This window comes from Hippopotamus amphibius, chromosome 9 (genome assembly GCF_030028045.1).
Source record: "Hippopotamus amphibius kiboko isolate mHipAmp2 chromosome 9, mHipAmp2.hap2, whole genome shotgun sequence".
Taxonomy (NCBI): domain Eukaryota; kingdom Metazoa; phylum Chordata; class Mammalia; order Artiodactyla; family Hippopotamidae; genus Hippopotamus; species Hippopotamus amphibius.
The window spans coordinates 94,937,547-94,950,353 of NC_080194.1; the positions used below are offsets into that span (position 1 = coordinate 94,937,547).

Consider the following 12,807-nt stretch of genomic DNA (forward strand, 5'->3'; position numbering starts at 1 on the left):
CTTCAATTCCTAGTGTGCTAAAAGGTTGTTTTTACATTGCTTTGTTTTTAAATTATGAATGAGTGCTGCATTTTATTGACTTTTTTTCGGCATCAATTGAAATGATCACATTTCTTTCATTTAACTGTTCGTGTGGTTGTCAGGGAGGAATCACTTTTCCTCTATCCTCCTGTGTTCAGTAGCTGCAGTCCTATATATTTTGTCTTTTTCTCTTGATCAGATTTACTGGGAAGTTGCTCATTTTTAGTTTTCTTCTAAGAATCAGCTTTTTATTCTGCTGATCATTTCTATTGTTGCTTTGTTTCATCCCCTATTAGTGTCTGCTCCTATATTTATGATTTCCTTACTTCTACTTTCTTCAGGTTGACTATGCTGCTCTTCTTCTATTCTTGACTTGGACATCTAGTTCATTTAGTGTTAATTCTTAGTGCTGTATAATCACTGCATTGACAGTGATATATTTCTCCCTCAGTACAACTTGGTGGCTTTCCACATTTGATATAAAGTACTTTCATGGTGATGCACTGTCAAATATTTTGATTTCATTGTGTTTTATATATAAATGATGAATTTAAAAGTTGTTGAGATTTCTCTTGTGGCCTTTATGTGATCTACTTTTGATTTTCATACGTACTTAAAAAAATAATGTAGTGTCTCTGTTTGTTTCCTTGGTTTTTACCCTACCTTTTCGGGATTCTTATTAAAGGTGGATATTGACATTTTTATTTCTTTGCTCCTTATCTTTTCACTTGTCTTTCACATTCTTTCAACTCCTTCTTAATGATTTCTGGAGAGTTCTTCAACTTGATCTTCCAGGTTACTAATTTGATTTTTGTATACCTTCTACTCTTGCCCTCGACTATTATGTATTTTGGTTATTACATGTTTAGACTGAGACTCTTCTACTAGTTCTGCTTTATGATTGCTAATTTCTGCTTTACAGTCAGGCAATTGATATCTCTTCTTTCTCTTGAATGAGATTACACAATTCTAATTCTTGCTCTATTATTTTTCTCCTTTTTCATATAGTGATTGTGCTCTTCAGATGTCTCATTATTTTTTCCGTGAGGTCACAATTCCCTGGGATTGTTGGCTATCAACAGTAATGTCTTCCTAGGAGAACAGGCCAAATTCCAAGCTTTAGCTTGTGCCATCGGTTTTGCATTTACAGAGGTTCTTAGAAGGGTTTTTTTAGTTCTAAGAGCTAGCTTTGATCTGTCCTCAACAATTTCCCATTCTATTACTCACACACCCAACCCTAAGTCACTTTTCTGTACCTCCACCAAGTACAGCTTTCCCAAGAGCTGTCATCCTCTTGTGATCTAGTCACTGAAACCAGCAGTTCTCAACCAGAGGAGGTCTTTGCAAATGTGTGAGGGAAATTTGGGGGTTGCTCTACCGACACGTTATTACAGGTATTTAGGGCAAGGGACTGGGGATGCTAAGCATGCAGTATTATAATGCAAAGAAAAATCCCACACAATGAAGTACTGTCCCAAACAAAATGACAGTAGTGCCCCCAGTAGTGAGGTTAAAGTTTAGGACTAGCTCATTCATTTACACACACACAGATTTCTCCTTTCTACCCGCAGGGTCCCCTAGTGGTGCCCAAAGCTACTACACTGCTTCCAGTTCGGTGCTGGGAGAAGATGCTGATTTTCTGCTCTACAGTAGCAAGGTGGCAATCAATGTTCTAACCAGGGCATTGTAAGGAGATTAAAAGGACTCAGAATGCTCACCTCAATCTTTATCCTCAGATCCCATGGACACAAGACTTCCCACCATTCAGTGTAGCCTCCTTGACAATGGGGTGCATCTTGTTTGATTCCTGAGGTCATGGCAGCCACTTCCCTAACTTATGGCTCAGTCGCCACTGCATGTTCCCTGGACATCTGCTCTTCACTTTGCCTGATGCTGACTGTCTGCCCATTTTGCTTGGGATCCTTTAGACCCCGGCCAAGCTAAGACTACTCTTACCCTACCAATACCTCCAAAGAACTGATGCTCTTCTGGGTTATATTTTATTCTGTGAACTCATGGTCCCATGTTTCCACCTCTGACTGAGCTCTCACGTTCAGATTCCTCACTTAGACCCATAAATGCAGGGAAAACGAAATTACTCAAAGATGATGAGGCAACCACGTGCTAACTGCAAGGAGAGCACATATATCGTGCTCACACCAAGCTTTTGAGCAAATTAAGAAAATGTGTTTTTTTTTTTAAAGAGAGCCTTTCTTTTAATTATATTGGACAATAAACACATGAATCCCATTATCTACCTGAACTTGGTTCTACCCTATGAGTTGGAAAGTGCTCTGAATCAGAGGTCAAAGTGGCAGGAATCCTGGCCTCAGCTCTGTTTCAAAGCTCACTGGATGACCTGGACAAATCATATAAACTCTCCTCTGTGCTCCCAGTTCTTCAAGTCAAGCATATCTATTATACCAACCACAGGTTAACATTAAATATCAGTATCAATATGACTAAAGCAAAATTAAAACCCCTAAATCCATGTGTCTCAGATCAGGCTGTGAACTTGGGTACTTGCTGGTCCCAGTCTCCTATGGAGCAGCCAAACCAGACATACAGCAAATATTTATCTCTTAGTAGAGGCTTCCTAGGGAAGAAGAGAGCAACCTGGACTCAGCCATATAAGGTTAAAACAACTTTTCCAACAGCCATTATGTAAAAACATAGGGAAATATCGTTAAGGTCAGTTCCACAGAGGGTGATCAAGGACGTAGGGATCATTAACAAAATTCTAAAGATCCTTGTGAAACAGGTCTTGATTTCTTGCTTATATATATAACTGGAAGGACTGGTGTAGATATTTAAACATGTTTAACTTCCTGTGTGGGGCAGCACAAATGAAACTGTGACGGGATCCACAGTGCAGTCAGACTGCTTCCTGTGAGCACTGGTGCATTTGTCCTGGGCACCTGCTCTTTCTGGCATCATTTCTATTCATTCAAGAACACAAATCCCACATGGATTCAAACCCATGACTGTAAGCTATCACTCTGGGTTGATCTGAGAGTGAATTGATATCATTTTCTTGCCTATACTGTATTTGAGGTTCTTTCAGTTTAATTCAGCAAATTTTATTGAGTACCTACTCTGTACTAGATAATATGCAGTTGAATCCTAGCAACTGGGTCTTGATGACAATGCTCAGATGGAGATTAGGTAGTTCATCTTCCACAGATGATGACAATTCATTCAAACTTCCAGATTCAGTCACACCTTTTCTTGTTGGGTATTTATTGCACACTTACTAAAATTAGACTAATAAAGTCTGAGAACAATAAAATTATCTCCCCTGACCATATTGAGGATTTCATTTCCCCTCCCCACCTCTGTGTGAACTTAGAACTGCAGTTGTGATCCAGGCACCTCCTTAAGGTGGAGCTGGCAAGCCTGACACTCACCTTGCCTGAAACAAGCAGAGGGTTCTGATCTAAGTTCAACGCATGCAGCCTGCAATTTATACCTGTGACTTGTCTTGGCACAGAGGAGAGGTACCCCAGTAATATACCGGTGGTTTCAGGACAGAGCCATACCACTCAGATCACCATAGTTCCTGTGTGTGGAATTGAGCACAGTCTTTAAACTAAAGGTATGAAAAGATTTGCGAAACTGGGGAAGTCAGGGAAAGGGGTAACAGTTACTCTTGGGTGCAGAAACTTCTAATGTCTATGTATGAGCTGGGGATCTAGGGTAAGAGGTACTTCTAGGGGAGAGAAAATTTTGAAAGATGGAAAATTTTTAGAAGGGCAGTGTTTAAGCCATCTCATTTTAAAAGACAACTTGAAGTTCCAGGGCAAAGACAGAAATGAAGATGTAACCATAGGAAAACATTGATAAAGCCTACAACATTTTTTAAAGGAAGAAAGAAATCTGAATTTTAAAACAAATCTTTTCAAGCTTGAGGGGTGCTAGAAAGGCTGGTAAGACAGGAAAGGGGAACCTATTAACAGATTAGTAACAAGGAAGCTGGGGAAATCATTACATTAAAAGGGCCCCAGAATAATGTGACTATCAGAGTCAGTCTTTATTGGGATGTTTTGTGTCTGCTCTTTGTGTCTAAGGGAAGAGAATAGGAACCCTGTTAGATGACACGTAGCCTGGAAATCTCCCCTAAGCATGAGCAACCCTGCATCCATCAGCCCCTCGTTGCTCAGTTTCTGAGAGTCCATGGTGAGCTCCACTCTCAGAATAGTACTTCTCTTGAAGGTACAAGCTGATAAACAAAGGCAGCTGGGAGACAGCAAGAGCAGGGGGAGGACCAACTTTCCATTCTGGCAGTAACTCCTCTGAGGACAAAAAGAATCAGGAGGCACGAACTTTTCAAGTATTTCTGCATTTCTTTTCTGGTTTTGTGTGTGTGTGCCTGTTTTTGTATTGTCTCTTTTAGGATCACAGCCATGATAAAGAGAGTAACAAGTCGTAAGTCACTGTTGGTATTGCTGTTTATGTTAGCCTCCTGGATCACTTTTACAGTTTTCCAAAACTCCACAAAGGTAGGAATTGTCTTTACGTGTTTTACAAAAGTACATTTTTACTTGACACTTCATCTGTTCGAGGAGAGTCCAAACAAACAGACCTATAGATTGTAGTAGGGGAGTTTCAGGAGCTTACACAACCTTTGAGAGCTGAGGGGCTTGATGATAACCATGCCGTATGGGAGAGGGTAATATTGTGTGTGTACACACACTCTTCCTTTGTCACTTACATCTGCGTTGCAACAGTCTTCTCCCAATGTTTAGCTTGACTTTACACCTTCTCTAAGGAATCTCTGCACAACACAATTGTTTTCAAGTTTCTATAGTAAAATTTACCTGTGTTTTTTTTTTACTGTTAATGGTTTCTCAGTACTAATAAACCCTTCTCTATGCCAACATCAAACTATTTCTCTAAATATTCTACTTAAAGTTTTTTTTTTAAGAACATTTATTGAGATACAGTTAACAGATAATAAACAGCATATATTTAGAGTGTAAAATTTGGTATCCCAATCTCTCAATTCATTCCCCCCCAACCCTCCCCACTTTCTCCACTTGGTGTCCATGTGTTTGTTCTCTACACCTGTGTCTCTGTTTCTGCCTTGCATTTCCTCTTTCATAGTTGTTAGCATTTGCCTTATGTATTGAGGTGCTCCTATATTGGGTGCATATATATTCATAATTGTTATCTCCTCTTCTTGGATGGATCCCTTGATCTTTATGTAATGTCCTTTCCTGTCTCTTGTAACATTTTTTATTTTAAAGTCTATTTTATCTGATATGAGTATCACTACTCCAACTTTCCTTTGGTTTTCATTTGCATGGAATATCTTTTTTCCATCCCCTTACTTTCAGTCTGTATGTGTTCCTAGGTCTGAAGTGGGTCTCTTGGAGACAGCATATATATGGGTCTTGTTTTTGTATCCATTCAGCCACTCTGTGTCTTCTGGTTGGTGCATTTAGTCCATTTACATTCAAGGTAATTATCAATATGTATGTTCCTAGTACCATTTTCTTAATTGTTTTGTTGTTGTTTTTGTAGGTCCTTTCCTTATCTTATGTTTTCCGCTTAGAGAAGTTCCTTTAGCATTTGTTGTAGGGCTGGTTTGGTGGTGCTGAATTCTCTTAGCTGTTGCTTGTCTGTAAAGCTTTGGTTTCTCCATCGAATCTGAATGAAATCCTTGCTGGGTAGAGTATTCTTGGTTGTAGGTTCTTCCCTTTCATCACTTGAAATATATCATACCACTCCCTTCTGGCTTGCAGAGTTTCTGCTGAGAAATCAGTTGTTAACCTGATGGCAGTTCCCTTGTATGCTATTTGTCTTTTTTCCCTTGTTGCTTTTAATAATATTTCTCTGTCTTTAATTTTTGTCAGTTTGACTACTATATGTCTTGGTGTGTTTCTCCTTGGCTTTATCCTGCCTGGGACTCTCTGTGCTTCCTGGACTTGGGTAGCTATTTCCTTTCCCATGTTAGGGAAGTTTTCAACTAGAATCTCTTCCAATATTTTCTCGGGTCTTTTCTCTCTCTTGTCTCCTTCTGGGACCCCTATAATGTGAGTGTTGGTGCATTTAACATTGTCCCAGAGGTCTCTTAGGCTGTCTTCAGTTCTTTTCATTCTTTTTTCTTTATTCTTTTCTGCATCATTGATGATCACCATTCTGTCTTCCAGGTCATTTATTCGCTCTTCTGCCTCAGTTAATCTGCTATTGGTTCCTTCTAGTGTATTTTTCATTTCAGTTATTGTGTTGCATATTCCTGTTTGTTTGTTCTTTAATTCTTCTAGGTCTTTGGTAAACTTTTCGATCTTTGCATCCAGTCTTTTTTCAAAGTCCTGGGTCATCTTCACTATCATTATTCTGAATACTTTTTCTGTAAGGGTGCCTATCTCCTCTTCATTTAGTTGTTTTTCTGGGGCTTTATTCTGTCCCTTCATCTGGTACAAAGTTCTCTGCTTTTTCATTTTCTCTATCTTTCTGTGGCTGTGGCTTTTCAGTTCCACAAGACAAAATGCTGCTGATACTGCTTAATACTGCTGTCTGCCCTCTTGTGGAGGAAGCTATCTAGGAGCCTCCTGTGTGCTTCCTGATGAGAGGGACTGATGGTGGGTAGGGCTGGGTGGGCGGAGCTCAGTAAAGCTTTAATCTGCTTGTCTGCTAATGGGTGGGGCTGTGTTCACACCTTGTTGTCTGTTTGGCCTGAGGCCACCTAGTGCTGGAGCCCACAGGCTCTTTGGTGGGGCTAATGGCTGACTCTGGGAGGGCTCACACCAATAAGCACTTCCCAAAACCCCTGCTGCCAGTGCCCCTGCCTCCTCAGTGAGACACAGCTGCCCCCCCCACCTCCGCAGACAACCCTCCAACACCAGCAGGCAGGTCTGGTTCAGTCTCCTATGGGGTCACTGCTCCTTCCCCCTGGGTCCTGGTGAACACAGTTTTTTTGAGGCCCTCCAAGAGTGGAGTCTCTCTTTCCACCAGTCCTGTGGAGGTCCTGCAATCAAACCAGCTGGCTTTCAGAGTCTGATTTTCCGGGGATTCCTCCTCCCGTTGCTGGACTCCCAGGTTGGGAAGCCTGGTGTGGGGCTCAGAACCCTCACTTTAGTGGGTGGACTTCTGCAGTATAACTGTTCTCCAGTTTGTGAGTGCCCACCCAGCATTTATGGGATTTGATTTTAATGCAATTGTGCCCCTCCTACCATCTCATTGCGGCTTCTCCTTTGTCTCTGGATGTGGGGTGCCTTTTTTTGGTGAGTTCCAGTGTCTTTCTGTCCATGATTGTTCAGCAGTTAGTTGTAATTCTGGTGCTCTTGCAAGAGGGAGTGGGCGCACGTCCTCCTACTCCACCATCTTAATCCTATCTCTCTACTTAAAGTTTTAAAGGTTGCTTTAGACATTTAGCCCTGTAATGTACTTGGATTTCTGTCTCTTTTTTTTTTTTTTTTTTTTTTTGCTGATTTTTCTTTTATTTCCATATGGATAACCACTTTTTCAGCTCTTATTTTGTAATCCTCTCTTTCCAAGCTGATTTATCATGTCATTTTTGTTGTGTATCAAAATTGCTAGTAAGTGCAGGTCACTCTGTGGGCTTTTCATTCTATTCCATTGATCAATTTCTCTTCCCTGTGTAAACACCACTTGGCTATACTTAAAAGAGTTTCATAATTTGTTTTGAAAACCTTTTAGATTTTGGCCCGTTTTGGCCCTTCACTATCCCTTATGTATTTTAGAATCAGTCTGTCAAATTTAGTGAAAAAATTCTGCATAAATTATAAGTGCATGACATTAGCCATATAGATCAAATTGAGAAAAAAGATATGTTTATAATCTTATTTTGCTGTTTATCAGCATATAATATCTCTCCATCTATATAGGTCTTCTTCAAGATCTTTCACTAAATTTTATAATTTCTGCATTCAGGTTCTATACATCTTTGTTAGAGTGATACCTTGGTACTTCATAATTGTTTTCTTGCTATTGTGAATAGTGTTCTTTTAAATACATTCTCTAATTGCTTACTGCTGGTGTAAAGGAATCCAACTGACTTTTGCATAAAGAACAGTAGGATTTTACTTTCTAAGATCACAAAAGGCTCATTAGTTCACAGATCCAATATCGTCTAGATCTCTCTGAGGACAGAAAGTATATTTGTTCCAAAATTTTGTTTTGAATTTTTCTATTAATTCTGTTCCCTCGGATGTCTTCTTTGTTGAACTTGATACCCTTCTCTCATGAGTTACTTTGTTTTGTTTTGTTTTGTTTATTTTGGCCTTGCCGTGTGGCATGCAGGATTTTAGTTCACTGATGAGAAATCAAACTTGTGCCCCGTGCAGTGGAAGCGTGGAGTCTTAACCACAGGAAAGCCAGGAAAGTCCCTCTCATGAGTTACCTTTCATGAACATTTTTTGCTAATTCTTGGTTGTGTACACTCTTACACCTGAGATTCCGTCGTGGCCAGTCTGGAGTTACCTGTTTGCTCCAGCATGTTTCTGGCAGAGATGTAAAAAGTGCTGTAGGGCAATAAATGTTCCACATTTGTCTCAAGTGTTGCCAGGCACACTGGGTCCTATGACCTCTCCAGCTTAAATATCTGTAGCTTTTACTCTCACCAGAGTACAGAAGTCCCCGTTTCTAGCTGCTTAGCCCAGACACAGGTGGGGAAATAGGGAGGTATCAACCTGTCTGGTTTGTCCTCCTGTGGATTTCCGCCTCACCCCCTCTACTCCAGTTATCAAACTCCTCCACGTTGGTAATGTCCCTGGAGTGAATTCCTTCTTTTGCAGAAGCCTCACCTACATGCATTTGGAGCCATGGTTCTCTTCCTTGATCTAATCTTACCTGCCTTTCAGTTTTTAGGAGATTGCTTATAAGGTCTGGTCCATATAAGGAATCTCTTCCTATTTCCCACAGTAATTAGAAAATTAAGTTCTTTTCTGCTGTTTATACAAATTTATGGTGGGAAATTGAGGCTATAATATGTGCTTACTCCTCCAGTTTGAATCAGAATTTTCCTGTTATTTTTCTACAAAAAAAAATATGTGTGCAAGAGAATATTATTCTACCATACTGAAAATCACTTATAGCTTTCATGTGAAGTTGTAGCAATTTAACAATAGCTGATAATGTACTGTGATGGTAAAACGATGTTACTATGATGATGTTCAGATTCTCTAGGTACTTACTCATTTTTTTCCAAATCTTTTTTTTTAAGATTTATTTTATTATTTATTTATTTTATTTTTGGATGCATTGGATCTTCGTTGCTGCATGCGGGCTTTCTCTAGTTGTGGTGAGTGGGGGCTACTCTTCATTGTGCTGCCCGGGCTTCTCATTCTGGTGGCTACTCTTGTTGCAGAGCATGGGCTCTAGGTGTACAGGCTTCAGTAGTTACAACGCTGTGGGCTCTAGAGCACAGGCTCAGCAGTTGTGGTGCATGGGCTTAGTTGCTCTGCAGCATGTGGGATCTTTCCGGAGCAAGGATCGAACCCGTGTCCCCTACATTGGCAGGCAGACTCCCAACCACTGCACCACCATGGAAGCCTGGCACTTACTTATTTTTTAATTTAGTTCCTGTAGCAACTACTGAGAGAGGTTTTTGAATTTCTGATCATGATTGTGGCTTTCTCTATGTGCTTTAGTTCTGTCCATTTTTGTTTCACATATAAATATATGGACATGTAGGCACCAACACATTTAAGGTTGCTATGTTTTCAGACAACTTGACCCTTTCATCACTATGAAATGTCCATTTTTATGTCTGGTGATACTCTTGCTCTTGAAATCCACTTTAACATTAACATTAGCTTGTTTTTGCTTACATGGCATATTGTCTTCCATCCATTTACTTTCAACCTATAGGTATCTTTATACTTAAACTACGTTCCTTGTAGATAGCAAATAGTTGGGTCTTACTGTTTTATCTCCATCTCAAAAAAAAAAAATTAACACTCCATGTATTAGATATCATTCTAGTAAAACCTTTTTTTTCTAGAACATACTACTAATCACATAGCTGGAAATATAACAGCTTCAATTTTTTTAAAAGCTCTTTATTGAAATATAATTGCTTTACACTGTTGTGCCAATTATTGAGGTACACCAAAGTGAATCAGCTGTATTTATGTATATAGCCTCATATCCCATCCTTCTGGCAACTCCTTCCCACCCTCCCTATCCTGGCCCTCTAAGTCATCACCCATCATCGAGTTTATCTCCCTATGTTATGCAGGAATTTCCCACGAGCTATCTATTTTACATTTGGTAGTGTATATATGTCAATGCTACTCTCTCACTTCGTCCCGGCTTCCCCTTTGCCCCCGCACCACCGTGTGTCCTCAAGCCTGTTCTCTACATTTGCATCTTTATTCTTGCCCTGTCACTGAGTTCATCAGCACCATTTTTTTTTTATTCCATATATATGAGTTAGCATACGGTATTTGTTTTTCTTTTTCTGGCTTACTTCGCTCCATATGACAGACTCTAGTTCTATCCACCTCTTTACATAGAGCTCAATTTCATTCTTTTTTATGGCTGAGTAATATTCCACTGTAAATATGTGCCACATCTTCTTTATCCATTCATCTGTTGATGGGCATTTAGGTTGCTTCCATGTCCTGGCTATTGTAAATAGTGCTGCAATGAACATTATGGTACATGTTTCTTTTGGGATTATGGTTCTCTCTGGGTACACATCCAGCAGTGGGATTGCTGGGTCATATAGTAGTTTGTGGGAAGACATTCGGGAACCTTTTTGTAACCTTGAAAATGTTGAAGTATGTGGGCCCAACGATGGGATTCAGAATGTCCTGCTTGAGCAGTGGAGGAGCTGAGGGTGTGGGGCGTGGAGACTAATATCACCCTGTTTGGTCCTGAGGGATGGCTGGTTAGCCAAAGACGGGTAAGATTCCTCAGAGGAGGAACAACCTAAGACAGGCACAGCCGCAGAGGGGCCAACAGGGGTGGTGCATAGAACCTTCCTTACATCACCGTGTTTGGCCCTGGAGGATGACTGGTTAGCCAGAGACGGGTAAGATTCCTCAAGGGAGGAACAACCTAAGACAGGCACAGTCGCAGAGGGGCCAACACGGGTGGGGCACAGACCCCCAATATCTGAGAGAGGTCTCCTGCCCCCAGGGCTGTTTTGCTCTCCACCCCCAGCTCAAATCCACACCTGCTCAACTCAGACCCAGGAAGTAAACAAAGATAATTGCCTCAGTCATGTGAGGCCTTTGATTGTTTATGAGTGTAACCTGAGAATGTTAGCCCACGAACTCAATAAAAGCAGCCTGGGATGAGTCAGCGGGGCTCTTGATCCGAGAGGTCTTGAGCCCCCCGGTCCCACTTTTCTCTTCAGTCTGTGTCTGTGTGTTCTTCAAGCTTGCGGCACCCGTCACTCGCCTCGAGTCGCCGAGCTGGTCTCGGCAAGTGGCGCCCAACGTGGGGCTCGAAAGGCTTGAGTGACGAAGGTTCACGGAAAGTGAAATTGATAAAAGTAAATAATTGGGAAGTGCCGTGAAGCCCCCAAGAGGAGAGTAAGAGGTCTCTGAAAAAATCCTGCCAGTAAGTAAATCTCTTGGGTAGTCTATGTTCGGGGTAAAATATGGGAAATAAAAGTTTAGATTAATATTGACCAGATGTATGCCTGTTACGGCAGCTCCTAAGGGCAGGTGGAGTAAAAAGCAAGTGAAGGTCTTGTAAAAAGCAAGTGAAGGTCGATTGTTAGAAATTCTGTAAATAATTGAGAGAATATTGTATGTGGTTTCCTTCTTTAGGCTAACACTGGGTTTATGTACTTGGGGATAAGGTTGGGAGCAAACTTAAAAAATTGCATTCTAAAGGGACTCCCGTACCAGGTTCTGTTTGGTCAAATGTGGTCTCTGATTAAGTCAGTATTAGAGCCTCTATTAGAGCCTCTATAGGCTCCTGAGGGCTCAAATGATAGCTTTGATGAAGAAGCCGGTCCGTCAGAGGACCGATGGGCATGTGCGGTGCCAAACAAAACTGAAAAACAAAAGGGAATACAAATGGCTGAGGGATTAAGACCCTCGGCTCCCTCAGTTGTGGAGGAGGGCAAACTTCCTATACTGCCCCCTCCTCCACCCTCTTTAATGCCGCCTGGGGGAGCTTATGCCTTTCCTGTGTCTATAGGCCACTCAGTTTTATCACCCTTACAGAAGGGCATTTTGCAGGCTAGACAAGAGGGAAATCTGGAAGCTATGCAAATGGCATTTCCAGTAACTATTCATGAAAGGGTGGCACCTGGAGTGGATCCTAATAATCCCAATGGAATTTATGAGGCAGTACATGAGCCGATACCCTTCAAAATATTGAAAGAATTGAAACAATCAGTACAAAATTATGGAGTAAATTCTCCATTCACCATAGGTATCATACAGGGAGTAGCCGAAGGCTCTCGTTTGATTCCAGCTGATTGGGCAACGTTGGCTCGTGCAGTACTAGCCCCGGGAGAATTTTTACAATTCAAAACCTGGTGGTGTGATCATGCTGAAACTATGGCAAAGCACAATCGAGCAAGGCAGATTCCTATCTCCTTGGATCAATTGATGGGTAGTGGAAATTGGGGCAGAATTCAAGATCAAATTCTGATGGAAGATCAGGCCATAGAACAGGTGAGACATTGTTGCTTAAGAGCCTGGGAGAAAATAGAAGCTAAAGGGCAAGCTCCTGTCTCTTTTCAAAAGATCATGCAGGGGGCAAAAGAGCCCTATACTGAATTTATTGCCAGATTACAGGAGACTATCAAGAGGCAGATCACTAATGCTGAGGCTGCTGATACTATTTTGCAATTAT

At 41.1% G+C, this 12,807-nt stretch overlaps 1 protein-coding gene across 1 annotated transcript in view; it reads left to right on the top strand.

Moving 5' to 3' along the window:
• The first annotated feature begins 4,424 nt into the window (after positions 1-4,424).
• Positions 4,425-12,807, top strand: part of LOC130859891 (NXPE family member 4-like) — a 28,801-nt gene continuing 20,418 nt past the window's right edge. The window contains exon 1 of the mRNA XM_057747376.1: positions 4,425-4,520. Coding sequence (XP_057603359.1) covers positions 4,425-4,520 — 96 coding nt within the window. The remainder of the gene's footprint in view (positions 4,521-12,807) is intronic.